The following is a 21838-nucleotide window of genomic DNA, read 5'->3' on the forward strand; positions in this document are numbered from 1 at the left end:
AAACACAGGACAAAAAGACAGCTGCACAAGTCATTCAACACACGCCAAACAATGAGCAGGGGGTTTTCAACTGATTTTAATATAAGCTCAAACACTAAACTGCTAAAAACAAGACCATGTACATTTATCTCAGCTAACTATGGAGAGATTCGTGCCCGGTGATTTTACACCAAAGCAGTGAAACCGCATCAAGGGGTTTGGGAAGGAGAGGTGTGCGCACATGCACAAATCAGCAGCTGAAAAAAAAAAAAAAATAAAATCACACTCTGCATTTATATAGCAGTTTGTATTCCAATAATCCTCAAACACCCACAGGTCTGATAGCACATTTTTCTAGATAGGGAAACTGAGGCACAGAGAAATTAAGGTTAGAATTTTCCAAAGCGCTCAGCACTCACATTTAGGATGAGATTTTCAAGGGTGACCGGGTCCCTTTCAAACACCAAAATAAGGGGCCAATTCCCCTCCTCCTCCCCTCAAGAGAGAATGTTCTTGGGTTCTGTGCTCTTTTGAAAATTTGACTCAGAAGTTCACACTGGAAGCTGCTGGGTTGTTGAGCACTTTGGAACACCTGGGTACTTGGCACCTGAAAAACTGTACTCTTGAAACTTTGACCCCACATCAGAAGGCATCAGCATCACAGCTGGGATTAGAACTCAGGACTTCCTGGCTCCCAGACCTTTGCTCAAGCTAAGAGCCCAAGAATGATTCAAAAACATGCTTTACGCAGTGTTAGCCTTGAGGAGCTCAATCTATTTAGCTTAACACAGAGAATGTTAACGGGTGACTTGATCACAGTCCATAAGTATCCACAAATATTTGATAATGGGTTTTTCAAACCAAGCAAACAAAGGCATATGGAGATGTACTGGCTGGAAGCTGAAGCTAGACAGATTCAGACCGGAAAAAAGCTGTACATTTTTAACAGTGCGGTAAATTAACCACTGGAACATTTTACCCAGGGTCACGGTGCAGTCTTCATCGCTGGCAACTTTTAAATCAAGATGGGATGTTTTTTTAAGAGATATAATCTAGTTCAAACTGGGATTTAATTCAGGGAAGCTCTATGGCCTGTGTTATACAGGAGGTCAGACTAGACAATCACAGGGGTCCTTTCTGGCCTTAAAAATCTAGGCAAATCCAACTCTTTTTCTATTTGCTGTTAAGAGTTATAAAGTAATATACACTTGCTACATCTTTGGCCAGTCCTACTTCCTGACATACCTTCTGTCAGTCCTACAGCCGCGTGTTTTCAATGAACAAATAATGGCGAGCGAATTCAACACAGGGACCAAAAAAAAAAAAAATACAACCCACAAATGCACAAGGATGCTGTCCTGCGTTTAGGATTTGCAGTGTTTATTGGTTATGAGAGAATAATACTCCACCAGGGAGAAACTGCATGACAGAGGTAGCAGATCTCAGAACACAAACTGGTGGACTGTTTTAATTTTCCTGTATACTGGCCAGATACTACACAGAGGTGGTGTAGTCTTTCGGCTACAGGCAGGAGATCTCATTCTATTTGTAATCTACCACCAGTTCACTGAGTGGCCTTGGCCAAGTCACTTTAGCACTGAGCTGCCCCGCGCTTACCCATTTTAGTACAGTGCTTCAGAACCCTGGGATAAGAAGGCACTACTGATACTCAAGAGTTAAAAGAAAACGGGTTAAAGATTGCTACTAAGCAGCAACATCACATCATTCTAGGCAGAGCACAACCGCTGAGAGAGTTTATTCTAACGAGAAATCTTCCTAAACACTGCGCTGCAGTGGAACAAAGCCTGTGACTCACTTCACTGCAGAGACACGGTGAATATGCCACTACGGTTAAGCCCACGGATCTGTTAAAAGAATGGTTCCTTTCAGCCAAGCCAGAATACCCTTTTTTTTTTTTTAAAGGCTTTTGAAACAATTACCAAGGTAACAGGTGCTCTCTTATAATGAGATACAGGTGCAGCATCATTGTGATAACGAGCAAACTGTTTATGGTTTGCAAATACCGAGAGGCAGCGTAGCCGCGTGAGCAAGGCTCATTGGAAATGAGCGTATCGTGCATCACTGCGTCAGTGCAGTAAGCCATTTGCAAAAAACAAGGGCTTCATCCAGATGCTTACTCACAGGAATAGTCCCATGTAAATGATGGGGTCTACCAGCACAAGAAAGGACTGCATGCGTGAGCAAAGGGCTGCAAGATCAGGCTCTAGGGCTGTCACAGGAAGACTTTTTTTTTGCATAATGTTTAACAGACGTGTGTTGTATCCTGAGATATCATATAGAGGTGGTGTTGCTAGAAACACCTCATTCCTTGTCACGTCACAAACAGGAATACACGCCGCATGGGCAAACGGGGCCAAACCGCACAACAACAAATATGTATGAGCTTAGACAGAGATACAGCTAGACAGTGCCTACCTGATCGCTAGCTGTTACCGTAATGCCAGCCAACAACGATGGAAAGCCTCGCTTGCCTTTCATTTTAATGTCTCCTAGTTTGTTTTTGAGAATAGTTTCACATCTTGTGTTGAGATTCAAAAGGACAAAACATACATCACTGCCTTTGGTGAGGGGAGGCAGCATTTAAGCCACTTCCTCTTTCTGTTTGGATTTGCATTAGGAGAGTAAAGTTCTTGCACTTTAATTCCCTTCTTCGTGGGCTTTATGGAGCAGCAACAGCTAGTTGAGTCCAAGCGGGGCGGGGGGTGGGAAAACAACTGAACAACTTGTCAGGGGCCAAGCTACTGTTCCTGAATGAAGAAAAAACTCATTAGCTTTTAATGAAGAAACAGGGAATAAAAACCAAATAGCACAGAAATCCCAGCAAATAATTACCATGCACCTGACACAGAGCGGCTCTATCTTTCTACCCAAACCCTCAGTAAAATTCCCCCACTTATCACTCTTTGGAGCATGAGCAAAAGTAAGTCGGACTCAGAGGGAAAGAACAATAGGGACCCTGTGGGCTGTTGTTTCCCGCAGCAGGTCCCGTGGCGCAGCATTTGGCTGCGCTGAGTATACTAAATACTGTACCTTGCCTCCGATTCTTATTGGGGGTGGGGTGGGGAGAGAAAAGGAACAAATTGCACCAGTGATTAGCTGGCTTACGTTTTACACAGCGGCTGTGTGTTCTGCGGCAACACAAAGAGAGGCCCAAAGGTGTGATGGGGGATTAATGGAGAGATGGTTCTTTGTGCATATTGATTCTAAGCAGACCGCGGTGAGGAAAGATCCTGTCTCCAGCAACTTGTAGCATCACCGGCGGGAGAGCGAACGATGCTGGCAAGCTCTGATTGTGGAGGCCCCAGACAGAAGCGTGTGTCAATTTGGGTTGCTGTCAATTATGTCGGGTCCCCTCTGGACAGCAGGCAGCCCTCACCTAGGCCTGGCATTTACCGAGCTGCAGCATCTGGCAGACCCTCCGGGCTCAGTGTGAATGAAGGTCGATAGGTTTTTAACTGGTCGTATTAGGACAGGCCCTGAGAGAGACATGCATGATCGCATGCCCTGGGGCTGGACCATGCACGGTGCGGGGACCAAAAGTACTGAGTGAACATATGCAAAGTAAAAACAACAATGAGCAGGGAACACGGAGGGGCCCCACACAGTGTTAATAAAATGCTGTCTGGAAGCAGGACCGAGGCCTACATTAAGCATCTAGCACCCCCCTGCAAACTGTGCGCTCTAGTGAGCGAGAGGGCCCTGGACTGGAAGCCAGGAGACCTATGCGCTCTCATCCCAGCTTTGGTCCATCTTGCTGAGCAACGCTGGGAAAGAACCTCTGTGCCTTGGTTTCCCTATCTGTAAAATGTGGGCGAGACTTGCCCTGCTTTGAGCGCGACAGACTAAAAGCACCGACTGTTGCTGTTCGGACTTCAGGATTCAAGGCCTTGCTGGAGTGGGTCCAGGTGAAGAGAAATAGAGAAACAGAGCAGAACCGGGGAGAGAAGTTTTTAAAGCTACACTTGTTTGAGGTATAAAAAGCCAGGCTGATGCCTTCTGGTGCGTGTGGGAAGAGGAACAGGCTATTTATCTTCTAAAGGCGTGAGAGGGTTTCACAGTGAAAAACGCATTCACATTACAGCAGATTGGTAAGGGAGTTCCAATTAAAGCTGGTTTCCCCTTCAGTGAAGGTGTTTATCCATGTACCTGGAGTTTCATTAAGTGTCTTTTTAGGAGAGAAGAAAATCAAGACTCACCAAATTCTGTTTATGCTTTTATGATGGACTAGCACACGCCAGAGGAAGTAAAAATCCCTGACTCCAGTTAATATTCAAGTGCTTGTAGGAAACAAAAATTCCTGCTTTAAAACTAACGAGTCCTCCGGATCACACTACAAATAAAGGTCTCTGATCCAAATCCCATCTGCCTTCATGCTCGACAGTGTTAATATCTCCAGATTTTCAGGGACTAATTTAGCTGTAATGCACTTCCCAAAGCAGAGCTGTGGAAATATCAAAACAATGGCTTAATATCCCCTATTACAATCACTCCCCTAAATTATGGAGCCTCACGTGGAAATCCAGCAGCACAGATGTACCCACACATGTAAATGTTACTCACATGTAAATATATTATAGCTTCACAGTTGCAGCGCTGATGCTTAGGCTCGGTCGACATTGTCATTATAAATTATATACCTTTTTGAACACATTTATGTACTAGAAAATGTATGGCGTTTCCTACTCAACTTCTTAGAGGCTTCGGCAGCTCCTAAATACCCATTTGGATTTGCGTGGCTAGCTCTTCTGATTAATGTGTGAGTAGCGGAGGTCTGGTGTGTGTTTTTTTTTTTTTTTTTATTGCTGAGATACACAATGCTGTTTTACACTTCTATTCACAGGCATTTCTGATGTGCTCGTCCTCACAGCGTCTAGGTGTGCAGCATAAAAATTGAAGGTGATGTTACATCTACCTGCAAATCTGGCCCTTACCACTTCTTTGTCTATTGTAGATTAATCTGTAAGTCCCTTACAAATATTCCTCTTTTCTCTGACCAATGACAGAGCTATTTAAGGATTTAATTAAATTCTGATAATTAGGACTTCTGATCTCAATCTCAAAACGCTTCATCCAGCTTGATAAAATAGTCTCATTTCCCAGATAGTGGGGAAGATGAGGCAGGCAGTTAAATAACTTACTCGGGGCAACACAGTTGAGCCAATGGTGGACTAAAATCTGTGTGTCTCATCCTACCAACGGGACAGTAGTGCCTCACTGTATTAGAGTCAGATGCAACTCAAGACATCCCTCACACAGGATTTGGTGGGCCAGAAGCCTATTCAATCCAAGAGTAATTCTGTTCCTTTGGTACCCAGTTTGCTAATTACATGCAAATTAATGAACTACTAAAATGCCACTTACATTTAAAACATCCAGAAAGTGAAAAAAAAAACACACACTAACTTCGGACTTATTATTTTCCAGAATGTTCATTGCTACGATGCCTGGAAATTCTAACTGGAGGGCAGCCCTGCTGAATATTCATGAGGCAAGAGGTAGCTCTTCCATGACTGATTTGCAGACTGTTAAGTGCTAGCCAATTAAAAAAAAAGTTCTCTTCTAGAATAGGTTCTTCCATGCTGCAATGGCCATGTATGGCCAGTAGGGTGAGCTGCAGTGTGCAGCATCATCTTAGGTAGCAAAAAAGGAACCAATAATGGGGGGGGGAGCCAGTGGACAAGACTTTAACCCCTTCAGAGCCTGATTATGAATGCCAGGAAGTTTGTTGCATTCTTTTAAAATCAGACAATGCAACAATGATTGGGCACACTTCATAAAGAAAACTGTAGCACTCCGAGGAGGAAATCCCAGCCCTGCATATGGCACACAAAATCCACTTCTGTTATCCGCCAACACCTCCAAATCAGAAGATTTACTGGATCAAAAGCTATTCTAGCATTGCAAACTGAAACAGCGGAACATGGACAAAACAAAGATTCGACAACAAAGGCTCAGAACAAGCGGGGGTTAAAATTCTCTCTGTCACATGGCCAAGACACATGCTTGATGACTAAATAAAACTGAATACTAAAACCTGGAAATTATTGATTTGTCAGGTCTTCTCTTTCCGGTTTCCCACATGCTCTCTCTCACGGCTTGTCTACACCTAAAATGCCCCAGTGGCACAGCTAAACCACACCGCTAAAGCACTTCAGCATAGACACTACCTGCACTGATAGGAGGGGTTCTCCCATCAGCACAGGTAATCCACCTTGTTTTTAACAACACCACTCAGAGGTGTGGATTTTTCACACATGCCTGAATGACACAGCTGGGGCTGGCTTAACTTTTTAGCATAGGCTAGACTTCGTCCTCGACTGCCCCTGCAAATAGCATTAAGAAGTTTAATCTTGCTACAGGGATCTAGGGTGACCAGACAACAGGTGTGAAAAATCAGGATAGGGGAGGGTAATTGGTGCCTACATAAGACAAAGCCCCAAATATCAGGACTGTCCCTATAAAATCGGAACATTTGGTCACCTTAATGGATGCTCAAATCAACCTTCCCATATTTGTTTGTTTGGGTATTTTTTTGTTTTTATACAAAAAAAATGCAGACAAGAAATTTGTAACTATAGCCTTCATTTGCCAAGCTAATTAACTAAACATCCAGGGCAACTCCGTAACTGGACAAGGTTCGTTCCAATCAAATTCATGTCCTGATATGTTCCTGCCTGTCCATTCTCAAACACAGGGTGAAGCAAGAGGATATAGGGCCCAGATTACCAGAAGTCTCAGGGCATCATAATAAAAAAACACCTCAATATCTGTACATAACCCTTCCACAAGCACAGATTGTTCCTCCAATTCCATTCCTCAGCTGAATTACTCACTCGCTTTCCCCTCTCTTCTTCTTTCCCCAAATCTGCCTTCCTCCTAAGCTTCCCCATTCCCCAGTTTCTTCCCCACAGCTCTTCTTGTTCTGCAACCTTTCACACCCTCCCCTAAAGCCAGTGCATACTCTGCCTCTCAAGTGGGTAGCAGTTTCATAGAACAGGGGATGCATGGCTCACATCAACCCTGCTAAGAAAGCATGAAACCCAGCAAAGCAGAAGATTCCCAAAGGATAAAAACAAGTAAAACCAAGCAGTTTTATTCTGCAGTTTATGATATGTTAAAAGACACATGAAGGGCAAAAGAGTTCCAGGCAAATTAAATGGCACAGTCTTCTAATAATTTTGTATTTCTAGCCACTAATAAATTACGCCCCACAACACTTTTAATAGGCATTATTCTCATTTTACAGAAGGGAAACTGAGGCACAGGGGATGGGGAATGACTTGCTCAAGGAGCAGGTACGTCTACACGGCGATTAAAAAAACCCGGCACCAAGTCTTGGAGCCTGGGTCAGCTGGCTTGGGTTGCAGGTCTATCAAATAGCAGTAGATGTTTGGGCTCACGCTGCAGCCCAAAGACCCCGCAAGGGGGCAAAGGTCCCAGAGCCAAGGCTTGAGCCCAAGCCCGAACATCTGCCTTGCAACTTCATAGGCCTGCAGCCCAAGTCAGCTGACCCCGGGCCAATCCCGGGTCTTTTATTGCAGCATAGAGTTATTCTGAGTCAGTGGCAGAGTCGGGAACAGAACTCAAATCTCCTGACCCAGTACACAGACCATGTTCCCTTTCCTTGAACCAAACTGCATTTTTCGGGTTCAGTTCACGAGACCTTTCTTACTTCTGTTTTTCCTTCCCTCTCTAGCTCACTGACTCCCCACCACCTTCCTATGCTCTGTTCGGCATTCAGCACTCCCCCTACTTTCACAAAAGAACCCAGTCAAATCATCAGTACTAGCCCCTGCACGGCTACCCAGAATGCTTGCATACTTGAGGATTTGGATGCCCCCAACTGGAAAGGGTAGGAGGCCAGTAATGCCGACAGCGCATGAAAAGGACTTCTCTGGAGAGAGACACTTCTGAGAGTTAGCACAAAACTAGAGACACTTGATTATTAGCAGGTAAATATGCCCAATGGCCTGTGATGGGATGTTAGATGGGGTGGGATCTGAGTTACTACACAGAATTCTTTCCTGGGTGTCTGGCTGGTGAGTCTTACCCACATGCTCAGGGTTTAACTGATCGCCATATTTGGAGTCGGGAAGGAATTTTCCTCCAGGGGAGACTGGCAGAGGCCCTGGAGTGTTTTCGCCTTACTCTGTAGCATGGGGCATGGGTCACTTGCTGGAGGATTCTCTGCACCTTGAGGTCTTTAAACCACAATGTGAGGACTTCAATAGCTCAGACATAGGTTAGAGGTTTGTTACAGGTGGGTGGGTGAGATTCTGTGGCCTGCATTGTACAGGAGATCAGACTAGATGATCATAATGGTCCCTTCTGACCTTAAAGTCTACGAGACCCGTCAAGAGGTCCCATACAGCTTCCCACATCTCATCAACAAGCAGCTAATCTATGGACGCTGGCTTGGTTTGTCTTTTGGAAGAGGGTTTTATGAGGGAAAAGGGTGTAAAAAGGATTTTGGGAGGGGATTCCAGGTTTACCGTCACAATTTCCCTTCTTCTGCATCATCTTCAGTAACAACAGTTCTGCAGGCCAAATTATGCGTTGAGTTACATCCACACAACGCCACCATTGTCAGTGTTTTGCCCTTAGCGGACACCTTCTTGGCTTAAAAAGGTTTGCTCGGACATTAACTGGCTCTCCAATCAGAAGTTAGTAAACAATTCTGATAACGCACAAGGAAGAGAATCCAGTTGGCTCTCACATATGGTGTTGGCTCTGCAAGGCTTCCAGGAATCAAAACCAAGCTCTCTCTTAATAAAGTGGTAAGTATGACTGACGGCACATCGGGATCAGCTTTGTTACGTAATATGTCATACTGTCACCTAGGGTGAGGTCATCTGTAGGCACTATCGTAATACAAACTATTCCATAGTCACTTTTCAGAGTAGAACAAAGCTTAGCCTTCAATAGGATGGGCTAGAAACAGAAAGCAACAGGGGTCGTGGGAGAGAGCAAACAAAAACATCTCCCCCTGGAAGCAGACCACACTTGCCCAGTCCCTTTGAGAATTTCAGGCTGGCTTGAACCAGAAATGGGGCAGACCCAAAACTCTGGATCTGAGCACCTGGAAGCTTTGGAAAAGTTGGGACTCGGGATTTAAACTCTGCATCTTGGCCCATTCCTAAATGGACCACAAGGGTTATGGGAATAAAGGGCCCTGCTTTTTCTACAAGTAATTCCATGGCGGGCAGGGCACACAACAAAGGACTCAAAGTTGCACAATTCCTCTGTTTTCTGGAGGCAGAGCTCTGAAATCTGTTAAGAACTAACTCAGAGCCTTGTTGTTCCCTTTCAAAGTCCTAGGCACTCTCACTCCATCCACTTTTACATAGTAAGTAAAGGCTCAGGTGATGTTCTATGTGACCAGCATATCAGGTCTTCACCCCCCAGCAGGCAATTTCTTCAGTGCTCTTCTATTCAACAAAAGCACAATATAGTGCTTGGGGCACGTATTCCTCTATGCATACTGTAGTCACCCTTGAGATTTCTTTACAAAGGAAAAGCAGCAATGCCTTTCTATTACACGCACAGGTTCAGAAGACGCACCGACCGTTCATTTGAAAAGGCTCTCTGTCCCTCTCCAGCTGCATGCCAGGCAATTCAAAGTGTCCCCTAACAATCTGAGTGAATAGATCTGTGAAAGCCAAAGGATTTGTTCATATTGAACTTACTGAGATTCCCCAAACTGATGTATATTTAGTATTTTTATGGACATTTTTAAGTCTTCCGTGTCCCAGTGTATCCTCTGCTCTTTAAAAAGTCATGAATCCTTCCTCATCCCCTACATGGAGAGGATTTAAAAAAAAAAAAAAAAAAAAAAGAAAGAAGGAAAGCCCAGCTATATGTAGAAAGAGGACTTACACAGACATGAGGAGGAAACTTGAGTTAAACTCTACTGGACATTGTGATTTGGACTGCAGTAGCACTAGGAGCACCAGTCATAGACCAGGATCCCATTGTGTCAGGTGCTGTACAAACACAGAACCACAACAAAATAGATAGGTTCCAACTTTGTCCTTTCCCAGGAGGTGCTCAACCCCCGCTACACCCCAGGTCCTGCCCCTGCCCTCACTCCTCCGCCTCCCTCCCAGCACCTCCTGCACACTGCTAAACAGCTGATCCCCAGCAGGCAGGAGGTGCTGTCGGGGGAGAGGGGAGGTGCTGATCGGCGTAGCCCATCGAGAAGCAGGAAGCACTGGAGGAAGGGGAAGGAGCTGATGGGGGGCTGCGATTGGGTGTTGAGCTCTCACCTTTTTCCCCTGTAGGTGCTCCAGCCCCAGAGCACCCATAGAATCGGCACCTTTGGTCCCTGCCCCAAACAGCCTACAATCTAGTCCTTTCCACTGCAGTTGGACTACCAGCCACCAGTGAGTGGTCAATGAAGCGCTTTGGGCTCACATGCTAAACTCAGATGCAAAGCTTAGACGGGATTTGGATCCTGGCTAGGACACAAAGACTAGGGTTGGGATTTTTAAAAACCCTCCTCATTGGCCTCTTTCTGCTCCTACTACAGTCCATGGGAGGTGTATCATTGAGTAGGTCTATGCTAGAATTATGGAGTGCGTTGCGGCTGTGTAGACAACACGTGAACCAGCTTTAATCAAGACAGCTTGGGTATGGGAGCAGCGAAGCCATGGTAGCATGGGCTAGTCAACTGATTGATTACCCGAGTCTCACATGGAAGCCTGCCTTACCATGACTTCACCGCTCTGGTACACAAGCTCACCTAGAGCTAAATATACCCTAGCACTTCACCCAATCGCAGAACTAGGCCAATACTCAGCACTTTTGAGAGGCCCACCATCAAGCGACTCTGTCTTGCCATCTTTGGTGGTGTTCTTTGAGCCCCAGCTTCTGGAATCAAGAGATTGCAGTAGAAATTGAGTTTTCATTAAAAAACAGAACTAGACAGCGAGATATTCTGGGGAGAAAAACCATGACCCAAGGGCACCCCATGCTCAAAAACACAAAAGCCAAATAAAACCCTATACATTTTTTAAAGTCTCATGATTCGGGGGGCGGGGAGGGGGCTGGTATGTGATTTTTGAACACTTGAGGTTGGCACTACCTTATGCCAAATTTAACTGCACCACACAAACGGGCCGCTTAAACATAGGCATGCCTGATAAAAAAAAGAGGTCCCTTGTATATGAAACCTTTCTGAGAATATCAGTCTGTTTTCTTCTACAGTAGTTGCCTGCTTCTAAAATTTATGCGTAGTAACGTATGGTTCAGATCATGCAGTATTTATACACATGCATTTATATATAGAGAAAGAATGTAAAGCTACGTGGCAGATCAGTCTTTGAAAGAATACTAACAGGAGGAATCTTACTGCAAAAATATTTACAGTGTATTGTCTTTAAACAGATTAATTTGCACGATGTGTAACACACTCAGAGGCAAAAAAGAAGCACACTCAAACATGCAGGAAGCAAAGCTTTGTCGCTGACAAAAGGAGCTGTCAGAAATGTTGATCTTAAAGCTTGCTTTTTTTTTTTTTTTTATGTTAAAGAACATATGCCCTTGTGTATGTTTTCTTTTTCATTAATTAACACACACACATATCCCGGACTTTGCAAAAATGTTCTAACACAAGTTTTGGGTTTTCTTTTTTAAGTCTCTCCATGTTATGACATTCCAAGGTTTGTAGCTGGCACTTGTGTTTACAAAGGCAGGGAATTCCAGGCATGGCGATAGAATAGATATTTTAACAAAAAGTTATAAATATTGTCAAGTTGGTACTTTTTTCCTCAAGTTTTCAAACACATCATAAATCTGGGCTAGGTTTCTGCGTCTGAACCCTGCTTCCAACTGCACTCGAGCTTTCTGGCATGAAGGCAAAGAGGGTATTTTTTAAACTATATAAATAAAACTTAGTAAAATCACTGTGCACTTCATTAATTCAGGAACACTCCTCTTTGGCTTCAAAGGGGATCCTTTTCTTTACAGTACAGATAGTGTTTTTGCTCCTTTAATGATTTGCTCCTAGCACTTGTCATAACTACATGGACTAAGTATGCGATACCAGGGAGCAGCGGTTAGTTCCGTCTCCTGTCCAACCCCGTTCCAATTCACTTCAATAGGTTTGAGGCTTTACACAGAAAACTAGTTCATAAATCTAACATGGGAAGCCTTTGTAGAGCGCCAGTTAGTTAATGAAAGATGCTACGCGCATGCCTCCGCTATACATACCTCCTGCGTGAACCCAGTGAACATTCAGTGACCCATAAAGTAGTGCGGAGCAGAGCCAAAATAGGTAGGGCTGATATGGAGAAAATGTTACACATTTAATCTACATTAAGTATGTACACTATAAGATTAGCGGCTTGCAAAGACTTTCCACATAGTTACTTACCTAATCCTTTTGTGGAGCACAACGGACCCTAACTTTTAAGCTATGCTTTGCCCAAGCAACATAATTATCAAAATAATTTTCCACAGGGACGAAGACTGGGTTTGTAGTTAAGGTATGGGATTGGGATTCTGGTGACCTGGACTCAGTTCCTAGTTGTGATCTTGGGCACGTCTCTCTGCACCTCAGTCTCGCATCTGGGGCTAACCATCTTGGCTTTCTCTCAATTTTTGCCTGTTTCATCTATTTAGACTAAGCGCTTCAGGGCAAGAACGGTCTCTTAGAACACACCTGTACAGCACCCAACACTAGGACTGGCCAAAAGTTTCTATCGAAAAACTTTTCTTTTTAAAATGGAAAATTGGGTTTTCAACAAGAATTTTTTTTGTTAAAGGAAAAATGTCTGCTTTCAGAAAAACAGTTTAAAACCAACAAGCTAAAATTTTCCACCTGGGTGAGGGACCACCGTTTTCCAGCCTGATCTGGCACAATGGGGCTTTCAATTTCATTTGGAATGACAATACAGCTACAACAGCACACACAAATCCTAGTATTGAGGCATCTACCCCAGTGGTTTTCAACCTTTTTTCACTGGCAGACCCCTAATACATTTTTGATTGGAGGTGCACACCCCTTTGGAAATCTCAGTCTGCAGACTCCCAGCGATCCACGGATCATCGGTTGAAAACCACTTATCTACCCTAAGTACCTGATTTGAGAGAGCACTCAGGTCCTTAGAAGTCTGAGTACTTTCTATCCAACTTGATTAGAAGGGGATTATCGCCTTGGTATGGAAGTGCTTACCCCATTCTAGGATTTGCACCAGAAATTCACTGTGAGCACAATATGGGAGCACTTAGTTGTGGGAACAAACACCTACATAGAGCACAGTGGTGAAAATCTGCCTCAGCATGCACAGCTTTAATAACGACCCTTGCCTTTCTCCAATGTCTTTCATTTAAGGATCTCAAAGCACATTACAAAACATGAGTAGACTAACCCTGCATCCCTTCTCCCTGACATAAGTAGTTTTTGGGATTTTTTTATTACCCCAATTTTATAGATGGGGAAACAAACACACAGGGTAGCTATTTGTCCCTGCCCAGACAGGAACACACTACACTGAGTGCTCTCTTCTCCTTACTCCCTTCCCCCAATTCCTTCCCTTATATATTTATTCCTAGATTCCCTTGCAGTACCATGAAATGGCCTGCTGCTGCTCCCTGAGACCACTAGTTCCTGATGCACTCAAGCTGCTGCAGACAATTCAGTGCAGGGAAAATGAGCAGGGGGAGAGGAGACAAAGAACAGAGAGAAAAAAAACTTTGGGGGTGGGAGGCAGAGACTAAGTTGACTCGCGACCTGAATGGATTTTTGCTGCCAACCCTCCTCGCAGCTGTTTCCACAAAGGAAATGCTGCAAGAAAAGATAACAGGTACGTATCAAAATATATGCCCGTGTATACAGAATGCTTCCCATACGTCCCCAGCCTCTCCAAAAAAAAGAGATGTGCCTTCCCTGTATTCTAAGCGGAGAGCACTTACCCAAAAGATGCTGAGTACCCGTCATTGTGAGGGGCAGAAACACCTGTCGTTTGGGTGACAGTGAATTAGGCTGATGCGGCCTGCCCTCTGAATCACACAACTTCCCCCATATTCACCTACATCTTGCACAAGTTGCCTTGAATACATTAGTAGTGCCAGATCCTCACTCCACCTTCAACAGCAATGGGAATTTCAGCCAGTCTGTATTAGAGGCCAACAAGTTTTGTTGGCCTCAGGCATTAGAAGCTATAACTGCCTGAAACCTCACGGAGCATTGCTCATCCTCTTTGAAAAGGGTAGTCGCTAGAAATCTTTCAGAGGACTAAATCCCTATATGGAGGTTCCCCAAGAGCTTCTTCTGGCATGCAAAATCCTGTTTCTTAGAACCAGACTCTGCCCCTCCAGGGCCATGATTTCAATGCTCTGGGTTTCCAATATGACCATTGATCAATTAATTGACTTTCTAAATGTTCCTTCATGTGCTCCGCGACACATGGGTAAAGCGTTTCAAAAACAACAGAGTCCAAGGAGAGGAATACTTGGGACATCTCCAGCACTTGGCCTTGAAACACCCAGCCCAAAGCACTTCATGGAGGTTTGCTATTAGCACTCCATTTGGCAGCTATGGAGGGGGGAAAAAAAGAGGCACAGAAAAGGTTGAGCCTCTCTATTAGGTCACACAGCAATGAAGGGGAACAAAACCCGCCCGGTCTCTAGTCCCCTGGTCTAACCAACACAGCCCACTGTATGGTAATGAGGTACCTTTAGGAGACTATGGAAGTACATCAGAGCATTTCAAAGCACTGTACAGAGAAGTATTATAAATCTATATTACGAATAGGCAAATTTAGGCACAAAGAGACTTGACCAAGGTCACACAGCAAACTGGAGTCAGGGCTGGCGATTCCCAGGCCCTCGATCGAGCCACCAGCCACTGCTGTCTCCTTAATACGTTCTTGGAGGTTAATGACCCTTCCCCAAACTGGGGGGGGGGGGCAGATTTACAATGTCATGTAGGCACCTGAAGATATAGCAGTGGAATTTACAAAAGCACCAAAGTGAGTTACGGTTCCTAGCTTAAAGCATCTAAATTCCTTTTGGAAATCTGGCCCTGTTCTACAAACCAAGCCAAAACCCTGCAGCGGCATATAAAAAATAAGTGAACAGTTGATGAGAACAAGAGCACTTGGAAGCATTTTGCCCCCACCCTTTTTAAACTGTGTGAACTTCTCCCACCCCCGCGCACACACACACACACACAAAAATCTAATTTTGAGCCCTTTTGTGTGTTCTAATCCTCTCGTCTTTTTCTAATTTTGAACACAGCTGTCTGCTGTACTTTCTCGAATGACGCCAGATGCTGGGTTCATCAACCAAACCCACAAAAACAATGGTTTGAAAGCAATTAGAAGTACCGAGGCTGCACTGAGGCTCATATTAAAATGTGATAACACTGTTCTAGTGGGAATTGCAATGCTGCAGCATTTCTGGGCTGCCAGACAGAATGTCTTGGAAGTGGGCCCTGATCAAGGAGGTAACGTACTGGAATTTCTATCTGGAGCAAATGAAGGATTAGCTGAGAGGGAATGCTCACATGGGTTTGTGGTTCTTTTTGTATTATGGCCCCAGCACCCATCTTGCTGGAATGCTGGTGGATCCTTGTGTTTGCACACACATACCACAGTAATCACTGAAATAACACACACACACAATTATTAATTTGTATTCTGGTAGCACCTAAGGGATCTGGATCCGAGATCAGTACTAAGTACTGCACAGACGTGTACAGATAGGAGTGAGAGACAAAGGGACCCATTCAGTTAGGAGACATTCCGGTTACAATTCCACCGGATACGCAGAAGGAACCACCTACTCCTGTTGCTCTCAACTCGCAGGTACCCACTGGGGTTGAGATTGTTATTAGTGATACGGAAGCGCCTTGTAGCCACGTTATACAACTACACATAAGAGACAGTCGCTGCCCTGAAGGGCTTAAAAATCTAAAAAAGACCCTGAGAGTGGGAAAACAGAAGCACCCAACAGGGACGTGACATGCCTGAGATCACATAGCAGACCTTGGAATAGAACCAGGCATCCTGGCTCCCGTCCCACGCCTTAGCCACTAAGGCCGCGCTGTCTCTCCAATGCAATTCTCTGGAGGTCACTTAACGTTTGTACAAGCCATTCTTGGGCCTGCCCATGGTGTGTGTAGACCGGGCAGCTTGGCCAGCACCATACACGGCTGGAGAATCCCAGGAGAAAAGCAGTGCTGATTGCTCCCAAAGCCCCAGCCCTCTGCCAACGCCTCCCACAACTTTGCTACCCTCCCACCCCTCAAACTGAGTGGCTAAGGCTCCCCATCTGCTAATCTGGGGCCCAATCAAACTGATGACAAGTCCTGCCCCTCAGAATGGATAAGCTGCACTTACCTCGGGACAGAAATTCCAAGTGATACCTGCAAGACAAGAAAAGAAAAACAGGCATGAACATACATGTGACACTGCACCCCATATTCTTTATAGTGATATTATTAGGATATGGTTTGGGCATAATCATGATGCATTTTATGCAAGTCAAGTCATGTGAGGTGTCACTGGAGAAGTTATGATTTGCGGAATATGATTATCCTATTTGAATGCATATACCATTTTTGTATCTGAAGTTATGAATATTGACTATGTATCTGTATTTCAAATGTAGTTAAACCACGGTAACGCCCACTAGACAAGATGCCTTCAGTCTAGATAGCTGGTTGGGAAGGGTCTACTCAGGGTAATGAGCCATTAGGGAAAACAACAGGCCCTAGGAGAAGCTTATCTTCCACCTGGTGAGCCTACAGACAGCCTGTGAGTGATGGCTGCTATGACTCTACAGGGACATGTGACCAGGCCACATGATGCTGGACTCCACCTTGGGATGTCAGTATTTTTCCACAGACTGGTCTGGGAACCAAACTCTGGAACAAAGGGTTCCCACCAAACGCAAAAGCTATATAAGGCAGAGAGTGACATCATCAGGGGTTCTTCACTCCCCACACAAGACGACTCCTGGAAACACCTGAGGAACAAAGACTGAACTGGGAGAAGTGCTGGACCCAGGCTAAAGGCATTTCTAGCCTGTGTATGAAACACCTGGGGATTTCAAGCTGTAAAGCAGGGGTCTCAAACATGTGGCCCATGGGCCACTCTTCCATGAGGCCCGCCAAGCTTCCCGTGCCCCACTCCCACCTACCTCCAGGCCAGGGGTGAGCAAACTATAGTGGCCCACGGGATTGCACCCCCATGGTGCTGCGAGCCCCACGCCACTCCCTTGAGCGGCTGGCAACACGTCCCTTCGGGCCGGAGGCGAGTGGGGAGCAGGCAGAGGGCTCCTGCGTTGCCTCACTTCAAGGTACTGCCCCTCCTCCCCACAGCTCCTGTTGGCCAGGAACAGGGAAGCGCGGCCAATGGAAGCTTTATGGGAGGTACCCGGAGAAGCAGCAGCAGAGCCCTGTACCCAGCCCTGCGCCCCCAGGGGCTGTGGTTCCGGCTGCTTCCTGGAGAGGAGCGGCGTGGCGAGGTGTGGGGCCAGGAGTCTGCTCTGGCCCTGATGCGCGCCACTGCTGCGCCGGAGCCGCACTAGGTAAGCGGCGCCGGGCTAGAGCTTGCACCCCACAGCCCTTCTGCACCCACCTCCCTGCCCTGAGACCACTGCCGCACCCCTCCTACACCCCAACTCCCTTCCCTGAGCCCCCTCATATATCCTGCACCCCAACTCCCTGCCCTGGGCTCCCACCACACCCCACACCCCTCCTGCACCCTGACCCCCTGCCGCACCCCACACCCCTCTTGTACCCCACACCCCAACTCCCTGCCCTGAGCCCCCGCCGCACCCCAACTCCCTGCCCTGAGCCCCCGCCGCACCCCACACCCCTCCTGCACTCCCTGCCCTGAGCCACCTCCTGCACCCTGTACCCTGACCCCCTGCCGCACCTCACACCCTTCTTGCACCCCACACACCAAACTCCCTGCCCTGAGCCCCCTGCCACACCCTGCACCCCTCCTGCACCCCTGGTGACAGGGAAGGGGCAGCGTTGGGATGAGGACTTTGGGGACTGGTGTGGAAAGGGGCAAGGAAGGGGTGGGAAGAGGCAGGGCAGGGGCGGAGCCACATGGAAGGGGTGGAGTGGGGGCAGGGCTGGGGGCAGTGAGGATGGGGGTACCAGTGATACAGCCCTCGGGCCAATGCACTAGACCTTATATAGCCCTTGTGGTCATTTGAGTTTGGAGACCCCTGCTGTAAAACATTGTGTCTTGAGAATCTACAAGTCAGCCTGTACCATCAGTTTGGGTGAGACCCTGCTATTCATAGCCAATCTATTTAGTATATTCGGCTCAGTTTGTGTTTTTGTTTATTTGCTAGGTAATCTGCTTTGATGTCTTTGCTCTCACTATGATCGCATAACATCTATCTTTTGTAGTTAATAAACTTGTTTTTGTTTTAATCTAAACCAGTGAGCTTTGACTGGACTGCTCGGGGGGAAATTTCTGCTTGGTTACCTCAAGTGTTCATTGTTCTGTTCGCACTGAGGGAGAGGTGGAATGGGTATTAAACCCATATACTGGCCAAAATCTCAAAACACAGGGGATGTCAGCTGGCCCCACACAAGGAGGCTCTAGCTTTGGAGAGAAAGCCACAGAATGACCTATTCACAGGTATCTTGCCCACTCTAAAGGGCCAGGTCTACAGCTATCAATGGCAAGAATCCAGTATATCTAAATCCAATCCATTTGTTTCTTCATTAAAAGCTTTCGTGAAGAAAATGATTTAACACAAACGTGCGAGCCACTGACGCAGATTCATTAGAAAATAACAGAATCCTGACGAAGGACAGAATATTTATTTCAGTCCTTTGCTTTGGACAAAATGCCTGGGCGGAAAAAGGAAGAGATTGCCTCTAAACCACAGACTGCAATATTTAATCAGTGATAAAAAGCTACTGTGTGTTATATTGGAAAAAAAGACAGACAACCCTGCCTTACGCACCCTGTCTCTAGAGTTTTATACATTGGACGCTTTAGAAACTCTAGGGTGGGGTTCATTTTATCCCCTTTCCATGTTTCTCTATGAAATCTCTTCACCTTATCTTACCTTACCTGAAGTCATATGCACCTGCCCCACCAGCATCTCTTTGTCCCGACAAACTCAACCTCTTCTCCATTCCCTCCCTGAAATTTTTCTCAGTTGGGATGGTCTATATTTCACTTCTATTGTCCTACCCTCAGGATTTCCTTCTCCTCAGTGCCACTGATTTAGAGACTACAGAAGAAACTCTTCATAGATATAAGTAATCAGAAGAGGAATTGTTGCTGTTTAACAATCCAAGGCCCTTATGTTCCCTTCCAGGATTAAGCCAGTTTCCCCCACAGCTCAGTGGAACCCAGAAACGAAGGACCAAGCAAAGAAATTAAACCCAGGCTCCCACAAAGCAGAGTACCCAACAGACCAGGAAAGCTCAGTTTTAGACTGTGATGCACCTTGAGTTTTTACCACTGTAGGAGGAGCAGGCAGACAGAATTCCAACCACTCCTTTCATGTGAAATTCAGAAGAACAGTTCAAATCACCATCAACTACAATTTGTCTTTCTGACTCAGACAAAAGGTTCCTCTTCCTGACCAGCCAAAAAGAAATAAGAATGGTGGCTCTGGGATCACTCTAATCAGACTTTCCTGCAAAATTTAATCTCAAGAAGGACTGAGGTCTTTAAGACAAGGAAGGATATCAGTGTCAGTTTTACAATACTCAACACATCTACAGCACCTTCCATGCCGAGGTCTGAAAACGCTTCACTCACACTTCAACAAGCCACACAGCCGAGCAAAATAGGTCAGCATTATTATCCTGTTTGACAGACAGGAACCCAAGGTGAAGTGACTTGCCCAAGGTCTCACCGCAAGTCAGTGGCAGAGGCCAGGAATAGAACACAGTCTTCCTGATCCCCATTCCTGTGCCTTAATCATCATCATTAAACATATATTTCATAGAGCTTAAGGCCAGAGGTAGCCATTAGCTCATCTATTCTGACCTTCTGTCCACCACAGGACTTTAAATTTCACCCAGATCCCCCCTCCTGCTGAACCTAATTGCTTTAAACAAACTAAAGTATTTCAATCTTTGGGAGACTTGAACCGTTACGTGCCACAAAGAAAAGAGACCTGGGTGCCACCAACGTCCGAGGCCTCTGCACTGGTAGGGCACTGATTAGGCAAAAGAGGCCCAGATAATCCTAGCAGATTCCTATCCATGCTGCACAGGAATGCAGAAAAAACCCAAAGCCCCTGCCAGTCTGACCTAGGCCCGAATTCCTCCCTGACCCCAAATGTGGCAGGCAGTCTGTCTGTGAGCAGGACAAACCAGCTTGGGATCTAAGAAAGAGGATTCTCTGGGCCATCTCAGAGCACTGCCCCTCCCCATTCGGTGCTGGGTGTCCAACCTGACACTTCAGAGGTAGGCAAAACACAAAACAAAAAAACCCAGAATGAATTAGGTCAACTGTGTATTTGGGGGCCAGGGGAGTGTCACATGGGAAGTCTTCCTGACCACTGCAGGCTGAAGCCCTGAAGTATAAGATTTGATTATATTCACTATCTTAATACATTCAAATATTTACATTTTGGAAATACCTAGAGGCCAACTATGCCAGGTTTCCATTGCGCTAGGCACTTACTGTGTTTGTATAGTGAAGGTCACTGTCTCTCAGAGTTTACAGTCTAGGGAAAAAGACACAACAAGCAGATGGGACAAACCAACCAAACTGGGTAACAAATACAGGTGAGCAACTACAAGAGCATCTTCTCCCCCCAGAGTATCCCGCAGCTCAGAATTTTCCCTTTCACGAGTCTCACTGGTGGGGTTTGCCTTTGTACACGATGACAATCTTGCTTTTCATCATCATGGCCCTCAGCTCATCCCCAAACTCTGTTATAGGGCCGTGTTGAAGTGGTCCACTCTGTCCTCTCCATCCTAGCTCCTCTCAGAGAGGAGACACATTTTCATATCTCTGTTCACCCGGCTCAGCATCCTCCCAGAGCAGAGATATTTTTGTCTCCCGAGCAGCTAACGATTCTGAGACAAGGACGGAGGGAAAAACAAAAAAAATCACTTCTTGTTTTGTGAACTTTTGTCTCTTGTGCTTGAGAGACTGTCCTAATCTCCCCTGAACATGTTTTAGTGATAACATTTACTGCACCAGGGCCAAAACGATTTTCTGTCACTTTCAATTCCAGTTCAATAAACGTATCAGAGCTTTGTTTCTAACCTCTGTCATTTTTAATACAGTAAAATGGTTTTTAAAAATGTAAAATTGAGTTCCATTTCCTACTGGACCAGCAATCTTACATTAGCTTCATTCTTATCAAATTTACAAAAAAAAATTTTTGCTTTTTTTTTTTTTTTAAATGTAAAGCAACAGTCAAAAACTCAAATCTCATTAGATCAATATATGCTTTTAGTCTCACACTTTGATAATTTTCACTCTAGAAAGAGTAAGTGCAGAAGAAAAGTTCGTTTCCCTCTTTTTTTTATTAAATCCAGGAGGAAAGATGTCTTGTGGTCTAGACACAGGACTGTGAGTCAGAAGATCAAGGTTCCAATTCCTGACTCTGCCATGACTTCATGTGAGACTTTGGATAAGTCACTTACTCTGCTTGGATGAAATGAATCCTTCTGCCGAGGGTCAGTCCAATGCCTATGCCCCCACTTAAATTCTCAAAAGCAGGCTTAAAGGGAGATTTAAGTGGTTAGCTTTGCTGACCCTTTGCACAGAGTTTCACCATGTGTGAAAGGCCTTTACCAGAGTTTGCAGAGTGCTTTGAGATCCCTGCATGGAAGCTTCTATAGAGGTGCCAACCAAATTCTAAAAGGTGATCACAGGGGTGGACCTTT

At 45.5% G+C, this 21838-nt stretch overlaps 1 protein-coding gene across 1 annotated transcript in view; it reads right to left on the reverse strand.

Annotated features, from left to right (window-relative positions):
* Positions 1 to 21838, reverse strand: part of SKAP1 (src kinase associated phosphoprotein 1) — a 232582-nt gene that overhangs the window by 189767 nt on the left and 20977 nt on the right. The window contains exon 3 of the mRNA XM_032791434.2: positions 16344 to 16369. Within this exon, the coding sequence (XP_032647325.1) occupies positions 16344 to 16369 (26 nt within the window). The remainder of the gene's footprint in view (positions 1 to 16343; positions 16370 to 21838) is intronic.

Source organism: Chelonoidis abingdonii, chromosome 21, assembly GCF_003597395.2.
Source record: "Chelonoidis abingdonii isolate Lonesome George chromosome 21, CheloAbing_2.0, whole genome shotgun sequence".
NCBI classification, from domain to species: Eukaryota; Metazoa; Chordata; order Testudines; family Testudinidae; genus Chelonoidis; species Chelonoidis abingdonii.